The sequence below is a fragment of the Schistocerca serialis genome, chromosome 3 (genome assembly GCF_023864345.2).
Source record: "Schistocerca serialis cubense isolate TAMUIC-IGC-003099 chromosome 3, iqSchSeri2.2, whole genome shotgun sequence".
NCBI classification, from domain to species: Eukaryota; Metazoa; Arthropoda; class Insecta; order Orthoptera; family Acrididae; genus Schistocerca; species Schistocerca serialis.
Genome location: NC_064640.1, coordinates 19,276,031 through 19,296,342, shown reverse-complemented (window position 1 = coordinate 19,296,342; position 20,312 = coordinate 19,276,031). Strand labels below are relative to the sequence as shown.

At 37.5% G+C, this 20,312-nt stretch overlaps 1 protein-coding gene across 3 annotated transcripts in view; it reads right to left on the bottom strand.

Annotated features, from left to right (window-relative positions):
* LOC126469680 (PHD finger protein 23B-like) overlaps positions 1–20,312 on the bottom strand; it is a 45,831-nt gene that overhangs the window by 24,455 nt on the left and 1,064 nt on the right. For all 3 annotated transcript variants that reach the window (XR_007586048.1, XM_050096831.1, XM_050096832.1), the window contains exons 2-3: positions 19,541–19,581; positions 13,001–13,096 (exon numbers count right to left, since the gene is read on the bottom strand). Coding sequence is in view for 2 of the 3 variants with exons in the window: in XM_050096831.1 (XP_049952788.1) it covers positions 13,001–13,096; positions 19,541–19,581 (137 nt within the window). In the remaining variant the exon portion in view is untranslated. The remainder of the gene's footprint in view (positions 1–13,000; positions 13,097–19,540; positions 19,582–20,312) is intronic.

The following is a 20,312-nucleotide window of genomic DNA, read 5'->3' as shown; positions in this document are numbered from 1 at the left end:
CTTACATTGTATAAACTACACATGGGGACACTATAATTTGTTTGTAATTGTGGATGCAAATCTAGGTATCTGCTTGCAATTTCTTGAACAACAGTTTCAGAAGCCAAGTTTTTTAAAAGGTATATTGTGATTGATTTTCTGTGCTTGTGTTTTTATAAATACATTATTACTTGATTAGAATATAATAGAGGGAAACATTCCATGTGGGAAAAATATATCTAAAAATAAAGATGATGTGACTACACACACACACACACACACACACACACACACACACACACACACACACTTATCCATCCGCATACACACAGAGGGATGGATATATATGCGGATGGATGTGTGTGTGTGTGTGTGTGTGTGTGTGTGTGTGTGTGTGTGTGTGTGTGTGTGTGTGTGTGCGGCGAGTGTATACCTGTCCTTTTTTTCCCCCTAAGGTAAGTCTTTCCGCTCCCAGGATTGGAATGACTCCTTACCCTCTCCCTTAAAACCCACATCCTTTCGGCTTTCCCTCTCCTTTCCTCTTTCCTGATGAAGCAACCGTTTGTTGCGAAAGCTTGAATTTTGTGTGTATGTTTGTGTGTCTATCGACCTGCCAGCACTTTAGTTTGGTAAGTCACATCATCTTTGTTTTTAGATATATTATTACTTGATTAGTAATATATACGTTTTAATTTCTGCACTGTAAGATATACATACATTTTAATGTAGTCAAAAGTTTTGTTTTATTGTCTCACTCCACCACAATAAAACAAAAGTCCATACTTCAAAAATAATGATATTTTCAATGTAACTATGCTTCATAAGTAGGAAACTCTACTGAAAATGATATTATGTGCAAATAATCAACAACTCCAAACTTCAGTACTGAAATTCATTTTTATAACTTGTACTAGTCCATTACAGCTTTAAAGACTAGTTTGAAGTAGCTATCAGAAAAGTAAATTATTCCCATTTTAATTATCCTACTATCATAAAGAGAATGAAATTTAAAATTTTTATTTCTTAAGTAATGTTTGAAATTTGTCAAGTTGTATTTCTTAATACTTTTTAAATACTGTATGGGCCTGGTGTGGTTAAAGTGATAACATTTTATGTAATATTAGCCTAATACATCGTGGTGGTAGGTTCACAGCCAGTGTTTATGGAATTGGTGATCTCAAACAAACAGCACGGCATGTAAAATTTGATGGGAAATATCAGATTACAAGTGCAGTATACATTTAATGGTTGACTCACATTCGATGGAACAGAAAGTCGAAACATTCCACAATGCATTTCAAATGGCACAAATTCACAGAGGACTTCAATGGAACAGAACTGAATGTCAAAGTTTCTTCGGAAGGAAGTTTTTACGTTTATGCCGGTGGGGAGAATGGACTCATTGTCTTTAACACATGCAGTTAAGTTTTTTTCACTGCACTCACTTATGTAAGCTTATAATAGTGTATTTCGCAACTTCTTATGCTTTATTTTACTATTTGTCTTTGTTTTTGTGACACACTGAAAACGTTCCATGATGAATGAATACAGGTACATATAAAGAAGAACATAAATTGATGAAGCTATTTTCATTTAATACAATTGTAAGGGACATCACCACCATCATTAGTGTTTTGGCAAAAGGCAGGTTTTCACATGGTAGTTCTCCAGGCTGTCCGGTCTTCTGCCAACCTCTTCAGGTTCGCACGATTTCCTCTTCCCTTTATGTTGTCTATCATCTTTTAACTCCTTCTTCCTCTCTGTCTTCTTCCACAAACCAGTCCTTCCAAAGCATCTGCTAGCAAGGATTCCCTTCTCAATGAATGTCCCAACCAGTTCTTTTTTCTCTCTCTTAGAACCTTCAGCTGACATCTCTCACCAATCCTTTCCAATATTCTTTCATTACTCCCTCTTTCCATCCAGCTTATCCTCTCCATTCTCCTCCACATCCACATCTCAAACGGTTCTAACCTTTTTTCATCCTCTCATCTCAGCGTCCATGTTGCTGCCCCATATAGTGCCACACTCCAGACAAAACATTTGCCATTTCCTTAGACATTTATCTAATTTGCTGCATAAGTCTCCTCTTTCTGTTGAATGCCTCCTATGCTACGGCAACTCGAGTTTTCACCTCCTGGTGACATCAAGTCTTCAGTAGTTGTGCTTCCAATGCACTTACTTGGCTAATAGTAACTTGTCCTATTTTAATACTGGACTGTGTGCATCTTGTACTGATGATCATACTCTGTTTTTGCTGTGTTTATTTGCATCTCATATTCCACACAAGCTTCATTCGTATCTCAGCATGTTATTCACTGTCCGCTCACTTTCTGCCACTAATACCATGTCATCAGCAAATCTTGTCCATTCTATCCTCTTTACACCGATACATACTCCTATTTACCCATCTAAGCGTTTCGCAATAATCTCTTCAAGGTTTGCGTTAAACAACAGTGGGGAAAGGAAATAACCTTGTCTAACACCTCATCCAATGCTGCTGCTTTCTGACATTTCATTTCCAATCCTTATCCTTACTTTATGGTGCAAATATAGATTCTGTATCAGTCATCTCTCTTTCCAATCTACTCCTTTCCTCTTCAAAACATCAATCAGCTTGTCCCACTGAACTCTGTCAAAAGCCTTTTCTACATCTATAAAAACAGCAAAGAATTCTCTACCTTTTTCCATATATCCTTCCCCTATATTGTTAACAGGACAATAGTATCTCTTGCTCCTTTTCCTCTTCTAAATCCAAACTGCTCCCCTGCCTATCCAGTTTGCTATATAGTCTTCTATTCAACACTCTCAGCACCACTTTAGCTGCATGAGAAATTAGACTGATGGTCCTATACTCCACATTTTTTTGCGTTTCTCATTTTCTCTATTGGTATCATAACTGTTGTAACGAAGTCCTCGAGCCATTCCCCTTTGTCATATATCTTGTTACAGAGGTAGACTATTTCTCTTTTTGCCTTGTTTCCCAGACTCTTCAACAATTCTGCTGGCAAATAATTCCACATGCCTTCCTATTCTTCATCTCCTTCAGCGCATGTTCTACTTCTGCTTCCAAGATGGTGAATCCCTTTCCATCTTCCAGCACATATTGCTCCTCTTCAATATTAGTTTTGTTTTGTCTTTCATCCCCCTTATACATTCAATATATTCTTGCCATCTGTTTAATACCTCCTGATGTTCTGCTAGAGTACTACCCGCTCTTTCTATTTCCATGTTATCCCTCTTTCTTTTACGTTCAAAAACTATCTCACTAGCCAGTCTATACAGCATTTCATTCTTTCTCCCTTTCTCCATTTTCTCTATTTCAATGCATTTCTGTTTCATCCATTTACCCTTGCTTCTGTTTCTCTTCTTAATTCATTATTCATTTTCCCGTACCTCTTTTTGCTTTCTTCAGTTTCTACATTTTTCCACTTTCTCCGTACTTCCATCTTTTTCAACATGTTTTCTGTTATCCATTCTTTCCTGGAACCTTGGGATACTCTAATCCAGGGCTTAACAACTGGCCGGTTTCGAGCGCGAGTACTCGCGTCTGCTCAGGCACGTGCTCACGAGCAGGTGTAAGGTCGCGGAGTAGGGAGGGAGGGGAAATGCGCGCGCACGTATGAATGGGACCGCAGCGTGCCTATCGAATTCGCGCCGACTGTGTAACGTTAAAAGTACTACGATCAGCTCTAACAGTCACTGCGCTGGTTAAGAATCATGTCAAGTCGCCGTTGTGTAACCCCAACTATGCTTTCGCAGTTCAACCCCCAATGGGAGGAATTGTATCTGTTTACAGAAAAAGATGGTGTTGCAAAGTGTTTAGTATGTCACAAAACGCTGAATTCTTTTAGGAAATTTAATTTGCAGCGACATTATATGTCGTACCACGCGAAAGACTACGGAAGTGGAAAATGTGATGGACCAGATAATGCACAGGAAGTTATTAAACTTAAAAGGAAGCTATCCGAAGAAGATCTGGATGACGAAGAAAAATCAACTGAGGCAGCTCTCAGAGCGAGCTACAAAATTGCTTTGTTTTTAGCAAAATCCCTGCACCCCTTCACTGATGGCGATTTAATAAAAGATGTTTGGTAGTTGCAGCGGAACATTTGTGTCCATCTCAAGTTGAACAGTTTCGGATTGCGCCATTATCTGACATGACCATTATGCGTCTCATACAGGACATGGCAGACGACGTCCAGAGCCAGCTTGCAAATATATATAAAGATTTTATGGCATATTCTCTAGCTCTGGACGAAAGTGTTGATATCACTGGAACAGCGCAGCTTTCCATATTTATTAGAGGTGTTAATAGAGATCTTTAGGTGAGGAAGGAGCTCCTCGATGTAGTAGCCATGAAGAACACTACAACCGGAGGTGATATTTTAAGTAGTGTTGAAGAAAGTATTGAAAATATAGGATTATCGTGGACTTCTTTAGTTTCAGTGTCTACAGACGGTGCACCAGCGATGACAGGGAAAAAATTAGGTTTCGTTGCGCTGTTGAAGGAGAAAATGCAAAAACTGACCGTGCCGAATGAAATAAGGGGCGTTCACTATGTGATCCACCCAGGAAAACTTATGTGCAATGAGTATCACTCTAAAAAATGTGATGAGTGGTGTTGTTCGTACAACCAATTATATAAGGAAGCATGGGCTACAACACAGACAATTTAAAAGTTTTCTTGAGGATGTAGAAAGCCAGTATGGTAGCCTGCCTTATTACAGCGAGGTCCGCTGGCTTAGTCGTGGCGAATTATTAAATCGAATTTTTGCCTATTAGATGAGATAAATATGTTCATGGAAATAAATAACATGTGTGTTCCTGAATTGAAAGAGCCTTCATGGAAATGTGATCTCGCTTTCTTAGCAGATTTAACTAGCCATCTGAATGCTTTGAACATTTCACTACAAGCTCAAGATCTGCTAATTACTCATTTCATAGATCGAATACGAGCTTTTAAAATGAAATTGACACTTTGGGTGAGTCAGCTGGAAACAGGAAATCTAGCTCATTTTCCTAAATTATCATCCATGCAAGATGTTCACAAAGACTGAACGTTATTCACATAGTTTAGTTGCCCTTAAGGAAGAATTTGATCAACGCTTTCAAGATCTGACAGCACTAGACAGTGATTCTGATCTGTTCTCCTCTCCATATTCAGTGAATATTGAAGAGATTCGTCCTGAGCTGCAACTAGAAATTATTGACCTGCAGTGTGACAGAATACAGAGACAAATTTCAGAACAAGAAAAAAATTTTGGAATTTTACAGACACTTCCCTCAGGATAGATTTCCTCATTTGCACAAACTGGCGGCTACAATAATATCAATGTTCGGTTCCATGTATGTTTGTGAATAACTGTTCTCTGCAGTGAAATTTAACAAGACACGCCTGAGAAATGCATTGTCTGATCGAAATTTTAACTGCACGCTGCGCCTACGATGCACAAGAACAATTACTCCGAACATAGACGCAATTTAAAGGGCAAAAAGTACAAGATAACAGAGAATCCCACACTTCAGTGACACCTTTTATTGTGTAACAGTTCACAAATTAATACAAATGTAGAGGCATACACTAAGCTAATAAAATTATGTGGCACGTGTACATTCTCCTTTATTCGTGAGTGATATCCCTGCAGGTAGCCGCGGATTTACATTGTCTGGTGGCAGCTGTTGTGTGCACCACGTGACTTTCCCCACTCTCCGCTCTGGTCCGGTAGTGGGGGTCACGTGCTCGCGCTGCTCCGTGCTTGCGCCTTGCTGCTAACAGCTTCCTCCGTGAGCACGTATGTTGTGAAGCCCTGCTCTAATCCCTAGTACTTCTTTGGCAGAGTCCAAGAGTCTTTCCTCATTTTGATCCATTTGTCACTAATACTTTCATCAACGCTACCTCTTTCCCATTTTTCCATAAACCTGTTTTCCAAATCTGATGCCTTTCCTACCTCCGAGTCTTTCTATGTTTAGTCTTTCTTTTGCTTTACCTCTCCAGACTTTTTTCAATTTCACTTGCATTTCTCCCACTGCTAGGTTGAGGTCTGAATTTGTATCCACTCCTGGATAAGCTTCGGCAATTTTCAAATTTTTTGTATCAGGATGTAGTCCAACTGGTATCTTTCCCTATTCAAATTTGATATCCCTGTGTAACGTCTCATTTTGTGGTGTTCAAATAATGTGTTACCCACTGCTAATGAATTTTCTTTACAGAAAGTAATTAGTCATTTTCCTCTCTCATTTCATATTCCTAATTCAAATTTTCCTACCGTATCTTCATCTTCTTGTAAAGGACAGTAAATGAGAAATGTTTATGAAATTCTGAAATACCAACACAACAGCAATGTTGTTTCTGCCATTGTTTTACCAAGTTTCCCGATCATTATCTTCCCCTAAAGGAGGAGGGAACTTATTAGATAAATATCACTTGGAAATACAAATTACTGTAAATATTCACATTTACCATTCAACTCACAATGTGTTTTGGGGGATTATACCACTGTCATCGCATGGATTTATTTCTATTAATTAGGTCTAGATGGTTTGTAAGCACAACTACTTCCGGCTAACCTGTGTCACTCTTTCAGTGGTTACAGAGTGCTTTCCCAGCTGTATTTACAACACACATCTTTCCCAGCTGTATTTACAACACACATACACACTTTTTACAAAACTGCAGTTTTATAAAGAGTCTTGTGTAAGTCGTGTGTGGCAAGTGTACATGATGTAAATACAGTGTCAGGGAGGAAAAATATCCCAACACCAACAAGGAATAGTGTTAGATAAACAACAGTTGGCAGGTATGTTTCTACATCTGAAACATGACGTCTATTCACATTTTGCTACAGTCGCGTAAGAGTGGCAGTAGTGGCGCCCCTATGAGAAATAAAATCAGGTTTCCTTTAAATACATACTGTAATGGTTGTGATCATCTGTTAACTTCGAGACTAGATGTAGTGAATTGATGTTTGTCAAGAATACCTGTAAGACAACAAAGACCCCATAATCAACAGCTCACCAAGTTTGAATGAGGTCATGTAATAGGGCTATGAAAAGCTGGATGTTCTTTCTGGGATATTGGAGAAAGACTTGGGAGGACTGTAGCCACTATAACTAATTGCTGGCAGCGGTGGTCACGGGAAGGTACAACAACAAGAAGACCGGGCTCCAGACAGCCATGTGGCGCCACTGAGAAGGATGACGGCATATTGCTTTGGCACATCGTACCGAGTTTGCAGCAGCAATTCGAGTCACCACAGTGACATAATGAACTGCTATAAATCAAGAACAGCTCAGAGTCACACACCCTGTAAGCATGCATTCCCCTGCCACCAAACAGCCGACATTTGTGACTTCAGTGGTGTCAAGCAAGAGATCACTGGACGTCTGTTGTGATCTCTGATGAAAGCTGATTCTGTCTCAGTGCCAGTGATAGCCCTATGTGGTTGGAGAAGGCCATGTGAGCTCCGGTTGGAGAAGGCCATGTGAGCTCCTGCAACCACCTTGTCTGAAGGCTAGACACACTGGATCTTCACTTGGAGTTATAGTCTGGGGTACAATTTCTTATGACAGTAGGAGCAATCTTCTGGTTATCCCACACACCCTGACTGCAAGTCTGTTTGTCAGTCTGGCAATTCGAATCGTCGTGCTGCTGCTCTTTAACAGCATTCCAGGATGTGTTTTCCAACAGGATAACACTTTCCCATATACAGCTGTTGCAACCCTACTTGCTATAAAGTGTGTCAACAAGTTGGCTTGGCCTGCTCAAGAACCAGACCTGTCTCCAACTGAGCATGTATGAGACACCCAGGTGAAACTTCAGTGTCAACAACAACCAGAATTAACTGTCCCTGTATTGACCAACCAAGTGCAACAGACATCAAGCTTCATCTGACACTTTTGCAACACAATGTACACATGTCTGCATGCTTACATTCAACTTTCTGGCAGTTACATCAGTTATTCGTGTACCAGCATTTCACATTTGCAATAGCTTTTCTCAGGCTTACATTAACCTCTGAACTTGCAATGTTAATTACTTAAACATGTTACCTAGACAAATGTATTCCCACAATTTCATTATGTTACATTAATTATTTTTTGGTGTTGGGACTTTTCTCCCCGTCAGTGAATGGCTGGAAATACAATCAACGGCCACAAAGAGTGTCACAGGTGCACAGAAAATGTCTTGTATACAAATGGTCTACTAATTAAAATATATCCATTTGATGATGACGAAGCTGTAATCCTATATAAAGTGAAGTAGAAATAGCACTGAATATAACTTGTTACATTAATTCATATTTTTAAATCAATTGCAGTAAGTCTACTGACAATCTGAGAATGTATCATCATTCACACGATACTATTTACTATAAAATATAAGTTGACATTACTATTTTTAAAGACAAAAAGACAGAAATGGCTACTTTTGTGCAAGATATGAGCTTGATGCTTCAGAAACATACACTGGTGACCTGGAATAAAACTTTAAATCACGTTTAGTGCTTCTCCATCCTCAGCACTGTTTACAGGGCATATTTCCTGCTGCCCTGCTATTTACTTCTACACCAAATAAGCGACTTGTTCTAAAACTTGCAGTATCATACAACCGGTATTTTTTTTTTAAAAAAGATATATACAGTGCTTTCACAAAACATTTTTGTGATCTGCATTTATTCCAGTACTAGTTGTTTCACTGTACCTGTGCCCACACTCCTTTTCCTCTAAAGTCACTTTCTGATACTTAATATTCACTACTGATTGAAAATTCTCTCTCCACTTAATCCAGGTGATAAGTTCCAGGCCCACGATGTACTACACTTTTGTTTTTGTTCACAGGTTCCCTACTAGCATACTACTGACCTGACTACAGCTGTTTGGATATTAGTTGCCAAGTTTCCCGCCCATAGCACCACGTGTTGATATTAACTTATTTTATTTATCATTCAGTTTTTATATTACTAATTACGCTGCTGACAGTCTACTTACTTTTTTTTTTACACCTTATGACAATGATAGTTGTGTACGGTTTTGTTTTATTTTATTTTATTGTACTTTCACCTCCACCCTGAGACCTACTTTAAGATATGCATGTCATTAGCTGATCAGCTCCAGTTCTGGTATCATGTCTTCACTTTATGCTTGGCTTCACTATATCATTTTTGTACAGGCAATATGAACCACATGTAAGCATTTCCAATCTCTTATTTTATCCATGGATTCAATATTGTATTATTTACTGCTCCTGTATTTCTTAGGACCACAGCATTTTGCTGTATGTATCTTACTGTTGACACACAAACTGTGCGATCGGTGTAAGTATGTGCCATTTTTTATCTTTAAATTTTAAATTTGTATTAAACAAGCAGAGTGATTTCAGTCACATCTACTTCAAGATATTTGAAAATTTATTAATAGAAATAGTTTTGTTTGTGCTCAAAATGTTCACGTTACAGTCAAGGAAAGTACTCAATTTCGACAGGAAATAAGAACCTACCAGAAGAAGTGTGCTCTAATGGCCAAGACTATAAAGCATAACCTATTGTTACAAACTCTTTTTAAATGTGTACTTCAAATAAACATTCCTTGCATCTTCTTTCCTGCCAACCGACAGTTATTTTGTATTAGTAATAGATACAGGTGATGCATACTTTACTGTTTGGAGATCTTTAGTAACTGTCATTCCATCATCTTTTGTTTGAGATGAACTGCTTGATAAAGCCTTGATCTGTCCTTTCTATGCAGTAAAAGCTTCAGCCCAACCAGAGGTCAGCAACAGATTAACCAATTACACACTTCAACCCCTTTTACACAAGTGCCTTTTGGTCTCAGTCTATTGCTGGTGTCAAGTGAGGTTACTGCAGCATCCCTGACATTTTATTTCTGTATCGAGTCTCGCCTGTCATGAGTAGTTGTTTATTTTTGCATGTTGGCACCAAAACTGCAGAGGCTGCGACAGAGGTCTGCTATGCACTTTGGCACACCCAAAAGGTGAAAGTGAGGTTATGAGGGACCATCTTTCTTAACAAGTGCCTAGACACAGCAGAAATGGGGATGCTTTGCTATCTAATCTATTGTCACATTACCATAATCTTACACTGTGGTAACCAATCAAGCAGATGAATCAAAGCAGTAGTTCATTTTATCTTCAGTTGGTACATTCATTGCAATACTGGAAGCTACTACTGCCTTTTCTTCATTTGAAAGTGAGACTGTCAACCTCATACTCGTTATTTACATACATATTACCAACAAGTTACAGGAAGCTCCAAATGCCAAAGTACTATTATGTTTAGGCAATCTAACTTCTTATAACACCATGACTTGACTGGTAAATGCTTCTCTACAAACCTACAGGTTTGAGGTTTATAATGCACTGTAACGCTAAATTTTTACTTTTCTTGACTAGAAAAAAGCCAAGCTGCATCATAGTATTGAGTCCACATTAAATTAGTTCTAAGTTTGGAAGAAAAGAAAGCATACCAGAGGCAACAGGACAATCATCATCGTAGCAGTCATTGTTTATTACAATGCCATCAAGGTGTGCAGCCATAGTCTGCAAACCACTGAGTGCATATAGAAAGTACTTGCCTTACTTTCACATTAAAATCAACAGTATTACCTTGGAGTGGCATTTGCTATCAGAAGTGGTCTAAATGATAATTGAAATCCTCAGCTGCCGACAGTTGGAGTTGATACACCTCGATGGTGACAGCTGAAAATGTGTGCCACGACCGGAACTCGAACCTGGGATTTCCTGCTTACATGGCAGACGCTCTATCCATTTATTCTAGAGAAGCTGCACGGTCATCAATGGTACCTGTTCTTTCGAGAACAGTTACTATCTTCATATATAGAAGTGGTCTACCTCATCAGAGTGTCAGCATACTGGGGCATAGATTGGAATGAGTATCATGGACTATTTTGAAACCAAGTTTTGCTATTATGCAAATGAAAATTTTTCATTTCCTAAAACTTTATTTTGATACTGATGCAGCCAGAATAATAATGCTTGACTTCACATGATAATGTGCTCACCCTTGATGCAGTATTTTAGCTTCAAGTCTGTCACAGGCATGCATACTAACACTTATTTAAACTTTTGTATATTTCAGTAACTAATTTCTTGGATTTATTATACTGACTGGATGTGACTATAATTCAATGAAACTTACAGCAAAATGTTATTTGCAATTATGAAGGAAGACATAAGTCATTAGTGAACAACAGCCTAATGATTTTCTATGAAAACCTATTAATATATTACATAAACAAAAAACACTGAAAATATCTACATTATGAATAAGGTGACATCAGTAAACCAGGAAAATAGTCATTTTCACAAGAATGTATGCATCCTTACACACCATACCAAAATTTACTTATAAATGTGGATTGTCATAAAATCTTCAGCAGTTTTACAACACAACATGAAATAGTATAGCGGGCAAACAATGACTGTGGCAAAAACAAAAGGAATAGAACAAGTTTTCAAGAGCACAACAAAACATTATGTATTCTAATTTCTCATCAGAAAACACTTCCATTTATGTGAATTATCTGATGTTGGCCTCTTTAGTCAAAAAGTGGTTAACTACACACAAAAAATGGTAGTTACAGTCATACATTTTGTAAACAGAGTGGCCACAAAGGACACTGCAAGCTTCCAATGAGTTTGCCACATGAGAAAAAGCTGTTTGGCTTATAACCAATGAATTAGATGCTAAACTAAAACCCAATGAAGATGTCTTGCGAGTACAGCAAAACACATCCGAGTGCAAAAATTAAATAAAGGACTTTATGTGCAGCAGGCAAAAAATCATTTTTCTTTTAAACAACTTAATTTGTATACATCTGCTGCGAAAATAGCCACCACAAGAAACTTGTTAAATAAATTAATATTACATAACATAAACATGAAGTTACTCTACTATGCAACAATCCGTCATTAGCCAGACTTTAATCAGACACACTGCAACATATTGTCATCAATGGTCGTCAAGTCAATTGCAATGTTGTCTCTGAGCTAATTCTGTGTTGTTGGCATTCACATGTATATAATGCCAGTAGCATACTCCAACCCAAATGGTGACATCTGGAGGGCATCTTTTGATAGCAAATTATCCTTTCTGATGAACTGTTGCCAATTTAAAAACTGAGCTTTTAATGGTGCAATTAGGACCCTGAAGAAAGAAAATCTAATTCTGAGGGAAGTTTATTCTTTTCTAGAATCAACAAGTACCTGCAATATGTACATTTGGATTTTTAAAATTTATTTATCTGTTTTGTGATGACGAAAGTTGAAATTTTAGTGACAATAAAATAGCATTAATGTGAAGATGTCTCATCAGAAATGAAAATCTCTCTTCTTTTTGTCTTTTTATTTAAAAAAAAAACCAGTTCCACTGAACTGTAACAATGAAGCGCTATTTCAATTTATGTGTAAAGCCTGTAACAAATTTCTGTTTCAGTTGAGCACTTTACATTGACACATTGGCTCAAAACAGTTATACGACCATAGGCTTTTTATAGACTTCACTAACCAGTAACAAAATTTAAAGCTGTCAAGTAGCATCCACAAAAGGAAAAGTGTTGAAAACTAAAAAATACATGATATTCTCTGTAAGCAACAGTACTTCGAATGAGCTCAATGGACATTTCCATTCAATATGCTCATCTTTGGGCTACAATGACAATACAAAGAGATTTAACAAAGTACACACAGATATTACCAACTAATCAACTTTAATACTGGTGTATACTTTCGTTAAATGTTTTTGTAATGCTATTTTAGACTGAAGATGAGACATACTACAGAACATTTTCCTTCATTAAATAATGTGTGTGTCACCAAATCTTGTGACTTATAGCAGTCTATGAAAACCCTTTTCATATTTCTGTAACAGTAATGGTCAATTAATAGTCAATATGGCTTTAAGCTTTAGCAATGATAAGTTTTCAGTTAGGTCACCAGAAAATAGCAAGAGAGAAAAAGATTCACAAGGATCAGTGCAAAACTTACCCTGAAATCTTCATAGTTTTCATACTCCAAAATAAATTTGCAGAACAAATAAAAATCCTCTGAAGTTCTTGCACGTTTTGGTGCTACAGGCAACGACTGCAACAAAGGGTCCATATTATGGTGTCTTGGTTAAAGTGTTACCATACTACACACAAATAAATGAACAACATTTACAGGTTTACAAGAGTAGCCACTATCAAACTACTGTGAGGGTTGGAATACGTAAGGGTGGAGGACACAGAAAATGATGTGAAATAAGACGACACTGCAACTCTTCCTACATTTACACATTTCATTTTTTATCATATTCAGTGCAACTGTCCACACTTTTAAAAAATCCTTTATTATGTGTTACATATTAATAATATGAATGGCACAGAATTATTTTGGATGCGAGGAGAAATTAAGGATCTGAGAGAAAAAGAATGACCTATTAAAGTGTACTCTACATGTTGGCTTCTGGAACTTCATCACCACCTCTGTCTTTTACTATTAGAGAGAAAAAATTGATTCTGCAAATGCTCAGAGTTCAACATCAGTTAAATGGTATTTAAAGGTTAAACGATAATTTCTTCATTTAGTTATTATCCAGGATGGAGACTTGTGTATTTTATACTCTTATGTACAAGTCAAGTCAGGTCTCACAAACTGGAACTTTTTTTTGGTCAACCTGTCATTGAATGTGTCATTTTGGATTTATGTACTCCTGTTTCAAGTGAATCATCAAGACATGGTGGGTGGAACACAGTCAGGGCACAGTGTCCTTGCTTACTCAGCCAACATTTTCAATGACATCTTTCGATGAGTCTGAAAATGGGCTGTTTGCCACAGCAGAGCAATAAGAAGTAGTCAAAGCAAAAATTGTTGTCCCTCTACAGTTACCAGGTTTTGAAACCTACCACAGTAGAAAACCAGTCCAAATTTACAAAAATTGTAAGCACACACATGAAATTTCAATGCACAGTATTTAACATCCAATTTTAAACGTGTCTGCACTTTTGCCCATTCCACACCAATTTAAATCTGATACCTAGTGTACCAGTGCTGCATTTAAACGTGGCATGAACAGGTTAAATTGAGCCTGATCGTTTTCGTGGCACAAACGTAGTAGTGACTTTCCAACATTTTCAAACTTTTGTGGATTGTGTTCCATTTTCACAATTATTCCCAGTTTCAATTAGCATGCCTTACAAAACATTTCCCATACTTCTGCGGAAAAAATTAAGAACATTAAGTCAAATGCTTTTGCTGGTCAAACAATATTGTCTTCTTATCAACTAATCCCTTGTGGATGGTGCTCAGTCAAAAGAAAAACACGATTAATGGATGAGAGTACAGACACGCTGAACCCTTATGTTCCTTTTCACTGCAAGAGAAATGTTCTACAAGTATCTGAAATGTGTTACAAAGGATTATACATTAAGCATTTTGGAAAGAGTTGCAAAACAGCACAATAAGGCACATGTACTTATCAGACACTAATCTATTTGGTTTAAAGTTGTGTGATGCCTAGCTGTCTTACTTTTTACTGACAAGGGAAGCTCCCCATCACAACCCCCTCAGATTTAGTTATAAGTTGGCACAGTGGATAGGCCTTGAAAAACTGAACACAGATCAATCGAGAAAACAAGAAGTAGTTATGTGGAACTATGAAAAAAGGAAGCAACATATACAAACTGAGTAGTCCATGTGCAAGATAGGCAACATCAAGGAGAGGGTGAGTTTAGGAGCGCTGTGGTCCCGTGGTTAGCGTGAGCCGCTGTGAAACTACAGGTCCTTGGTTCAAGTCTTCCATCAAGTGAATATTTTACTTACTTTATTTTCGCAAAGTTATGATCTGTCCGTTAGTTCACTGACGTCTCTGTTCACTGTAATAAGTTTAGCGCTTGTGTTTTGCGACCGCACCGCAAAACTGTGCGATTGTTATTGATGTCGCGAGCTATATTTGCTGGATTCATATTGCCCTCGGAATACATCTCACGTATTTAATGCACTCTCATCCAAAGTAGTGAACAGTCAACTGCCAGCCAGGGAGCCTCGTTAGCAGGAATACTCTCTCTTCCGTGCACTGTAGTCGACTGACGTCGTGTGTTTCGATGTTTGTTTAGGTGTGGCGTCCCCATACTACAGCGCAGTTACCTCGCATCGTACGGACGGACAGATAATAATTGTCTGAAAATAAAAAATTAAACTTTTCAGTCGATGGACGACTTGAACCAAGGACCTCTCGTTCCGCAGCCGCTCACGCTAACCACGGCGTTCTAGAGCTCATATCGTCTTTGATGTTGCCTATGTTGCGCATTGACTACTCAGTTTGTATATTTCGCTTATTTTTTCATAGTTCCACACAACTTCTTCCTGTTTTCTTGATTGATCTGGATTCATTTTTTCAATGCCTATCCACTGTGCCAACTTATAACTAAATCTGAGGGGGGTGCGATGGGGAGGTTCCCTTGTGAGAGCTTTCTATTATCACAATGACATATCTCTTGTTCCTCTGTCAAAGCTTATATGGCCATACTTTCAAATGCCTGTTCATGTCTCATCTTACGCTGTATTGAAAGCATTTGTTACAGACCACACACAAACCAGAGTTTTAATGTAACTGTTAAAAAATCTTCATATATTTTGGCAAAGGATACAGCATTTTGTTTATATAGTTCCTTGGTTTGTTACAAGAGAATACTTCTAGAACGCCAACACTTCAGTGGCAGCTGAATCACTGGTTTGGGGGAAAACAAGGAAACCAACACTATACTGCCTGCAAGCATGCATGGCTACAGCAAACAGAAACAGCAGCCTAAAAAACTAATGTTGGGATTGAATGTTTCAAGAGATGAAAGGATGAAGAAAAATTCAGCCTAAATTGCTGTTAGCTTTGCCGACAGACACAACAGTTACAACAGGAACTAAAATGAGTGTCACCATCGTTAGTAATCTGGAATTGAGTTGAAAGATTTGTAATTACTTTAAAAACAGAATATGATCACTTCCAACTATTTTTGCCCCACATAGGTTCAACTACCATTTTATTTAGGGCAAATATCCCACTCACTATTTCGCTTTATATTATTAAACACTTCAAATTCCATAAAACAATCAGTTTTGATGATACTACTACTGTTTTGTGCTGGAACACATTACTGAATTAACTGGTTTCTATTTAATCTGATTCAAAATTATTAATGCTATTTTAACAATTTACTCAAAAGACATGTTTAATGTCCCATCAACAAGGAATTTATTAGAAACCAAGTGCAATCTCAAAATGCCAAGCATGAGAAAGGAAATAAGCTGAGTCCTGCACATGAATTGACAAGGGGAGGCCGCCAATTGTGAAATTCAGATTCGATTCATACTGCGCATAATGAAAGCTCATGGCCAGAGGTGTAATGTGGCAAAGCACCAAGATGCACTTCTCAGCCGTTGTCGAGAAAATCGACAGTTGAAAGAAACCGTTGCGGTGAAATACTCTCTACGATTAATAATTTTCTACAGCGTCGTGGCGCAGCGGTAAGCGCTCGGGTTCGTAATCCGAAGGTCACCGGATCGAATCCCGCGCCATGCGACCTTTTATTTTTTTTTTTGTATTTGTTTTTTGTAATTCAAATGTGTGTGTATATATATATAACTCCCGGCAATCAGTTGCAACAATTATGCATATAATAAGCTGTTGAAAGTCGTTTGTCGTGGAAAAACTGGCGACTTCGAACATCATTATGTTTTCCGCAAAGTTGTATTTCACAAATGTTATTAATTGTCTTCATAATGTTAACCACGTATAGTTAACGGAAGACGTAGAAGCGATATTCCAAAACGAATACGTATAGCGTAAGGCAAATGTTCGAATTAGAATACAGATCCCACGAACACAAATTTGCTGTGGCAGGTATGAAATATAAACTCCGTTACTCGCTCGTTACACTTGAAGGACAGATGTTGAATGGGCCGAAACGAGCCACCGCATAACAGCGTAGTTGCCTGCTAACTTCGAAAGAAGGTAGATGCGGTCCCTAGCGCAACTTACAACATCGTCGAAAATCAGTGCGGACGGGAGCTTTGGTACACCCTGTTAAAAAAACGGAAAAATGGAGGCGGTGCAATTGGAGAGCGATCAGCCTTCACCAACATGCATAAGCAATTCATTAAAATATATATATGCAGCGGTAAGCGCTCGGGTTTGTAATCCGAAGGTCGCCGGATCGAATCTCGCACCATGCAACTTTTTTTATTATTAGTTTTTTGTAATTCATATATATATATATATATATATATATATATATATATATATATATATAATAATTAATAATTTTCTACAGCGTCATATATATATATATATATATATATATAGCTATGACGCTGTAGAAAATTATTAATCGTAGACAGTATTTCACCGCAACGGTTTCTTTTAACTGTCGATTTTCTCGACAACGGCTGAGAAGTGCATCTTGGTGCTTTGCCACATTACACCTCTGGCCATGAGCTTTTATTATGCGCAGTATGAATCGAATCTGAATTTCACAATTGGCGGCCTCCCCTTGTGAGTCAAAGAAATCGTTAAAAAAAAAAATCCTCGATCTGAGTGGCTGGACAGGAATTAAAACTCATTCCTAAACACGAATCCTGTGTCAAACATTGTACTGCCTTGGGTACATCACACAACACACGTGTATTTTATTTGCATGTAAAAAAATTGTATTTTTTCATTTAATTTATTGGCAGTCTTACCAGACCTGTTGCTTCATTGTGCTGTAATAGGTCATGCAATCACACTTTTTCTAAAAACTTTATAATTTATCTACTGAAATAAAGTACTACCGACACTAAAAACAAAATGTTCTACATGTTCAATCAGAAGTGAGGACAATATAAAAGAGGGAAGTAAGAGAGATGAGAGTATTCTGAATATCACGGCTGAAGTGGACAAGAGCCTCAGAAAACAATCCTGTGCCCCTAGAAGTTGATAGTGCATTCTTCAGACGACTCACACTTGTAGGGTTTAATACATCTGCACAAATAGTTATTACTACCTTACAGTTCTAATTCTACAACTAAGAAACTTTACTCTCTATAGTTGAATCAGTGTAATAAGATCCCAGACAGCTGGTAGCACTGTTGTCAGCTTTCAACTGCGAAGCGCAAACAGCTGCAGGCAAAAACAGTAATTGCCTACGGAGCTCCGACAATCTGAGGCGTTGCCACAGAGACATTTACACAATTACGTTAGATGACTGGATTAAGATAGGTATGTGAAGTTGACGCACCCAGCCCAACGCAACTGTCAGAGATCTTTTTATGTAGGCCTACACTCAACTACAATATCTACACAATTTATTGATGATAAAAGAACACTAAACACAATAATGTATTGCATATCTTTTTCCTAACAAGGCAATTTGCACTACAATGTGTCTCAGAAATATAAATTTCACGATCATTGCATCACCTGCTTTCGTATTCCACACATTGCACTCAGTCCTCCACAGTGTATTTCTTTGAATTCTCAAGGTAGTCTAAAGCTAGGTTGTAGAAGTTTTTAAGTTAACACCTGTCAATGAACACATTCATTAGGATGCTGTATTTCTCATATCTGGGTGAACAGACTGGAGTCCAGGAATATGCCTTGGAGTTGTAGATGTCACAAATGGCACTCTCCTCTGAATGAGGCTTAAAACATAAATCAATGGAAGGTGAATTGTGTCCAGTTTAACACACACAATGTTGTGGCTGTGGTTAACACTTCATTTTTAAATGCTCTGCGAGAAAAGAACAGATTTGTATCCTGAAGTTCATTCTCTGGAACCTATGGAGCTGTACAAATGTGTGTGTGTGTGTGTGTGTGTGTGTGTGTGTGTGTGTGTGTGTGTTTTTCCTAAACTGTTACACTATTCCACATGGAAGGGAGAAGAGCACTGCATCAATGCAATACTAGCAACTAACCCAGGAAAACAATGACTTTGTGTAATTTATCTCAAAAGTTACATAAACTAAGTTAAACCTGAAATGATCCTAGAGGAATGTTCTCTAAGACTCAGTAAAACCTCCTTCAATCCCATAATGGTCATATGCCCATCTTGACAACACGCCTCCTACAATGTTTTTATGTCTTTAACCCTGTGTTCAACTTCAGATTTCCAAATAACTGAACAAGGGAACTGCTAAAAGCAAACTTCCATTATAAAATAAGTAGGCCTATAAATTTTTAACATGAGCAAAGCAAGAAGTAGACAAGAGTAATGCAATGTTAGAAGTGGCATTTGTAGTTCTTACATAACCTCTGTGAAAAAAGAAATTTATGAGTATTCCGAGTTACAATACAATCAGTCAAAAATCTGAATTTGCAAGAGCAATGATACTGCTTACTACATACTACTAAAGCAAAAATACAAAAACTTAACACTTTCAAATATCAAGAACACTTTTTTTTTTGTTAAGACTGATTAAGAGACAAAATTTAGTGTTAGAAATTTCACACACTCATTTATATTCTGCTTTCAATAATAAACATAATATAAAAATTACTTCTAATGATCTACAAACCTCATCATCATCTTTAAAAGATGTCTTTCGAGCATCAGGACCTGTAACAGATCAAAGACTCAGTAAAGTTTCTTAGAAATAATACACTACTAAATTTAAGTGTTTCACAGAGATTGAAAATAATCTTTCTTTTGGGCTGTCTAATCAAATTAACTTTCTGGTTCATCACATTGTTTAGGAAGACTTACGGAAGCCAATGACTTGACTGGAAGCACAAAACTTCAGGCAATAGCTGCCCAAATTTCCAAAGTAACATTGAAAAATCTCTAATACAATAAGTGTGTTTTTACTACATTTTAGGACATAACCGTGTGGCATTTAGTATAGTAGGAAGAGGACAGGATTTTCATAGAATGTATGTGTAAGCCTTAGAGAGACTCATAATGGAATGAAGTGACAGAAATAAACTTCAAAAAACTACCCTGCTAAAGACAATATCGTGTACAAAAGAAAATCCGCATTCAAAAAAATTGCAAAATATAGAAAGACAGACTGGCTAATTAGCACTGAGTATTATGATCCATGACTTAGCACAGACTATACATACACCTTTCAAAATATTCACTCTTCTAAATTTTGTTCTGTTCAGCTTTTTAAGTAAATCACATTGCCAGGGAGACACATATTACAAAGCATTATATTTAAATCATGAAACACGACTGTCATAATTAACAGCTGTTTAACTTTATAGGTTTGAAACAGTGTTGACAAACAATGGTGAAAGATATTTGATCATCATAATAAGTACAATGATTTCTCTAGATACTGTCAA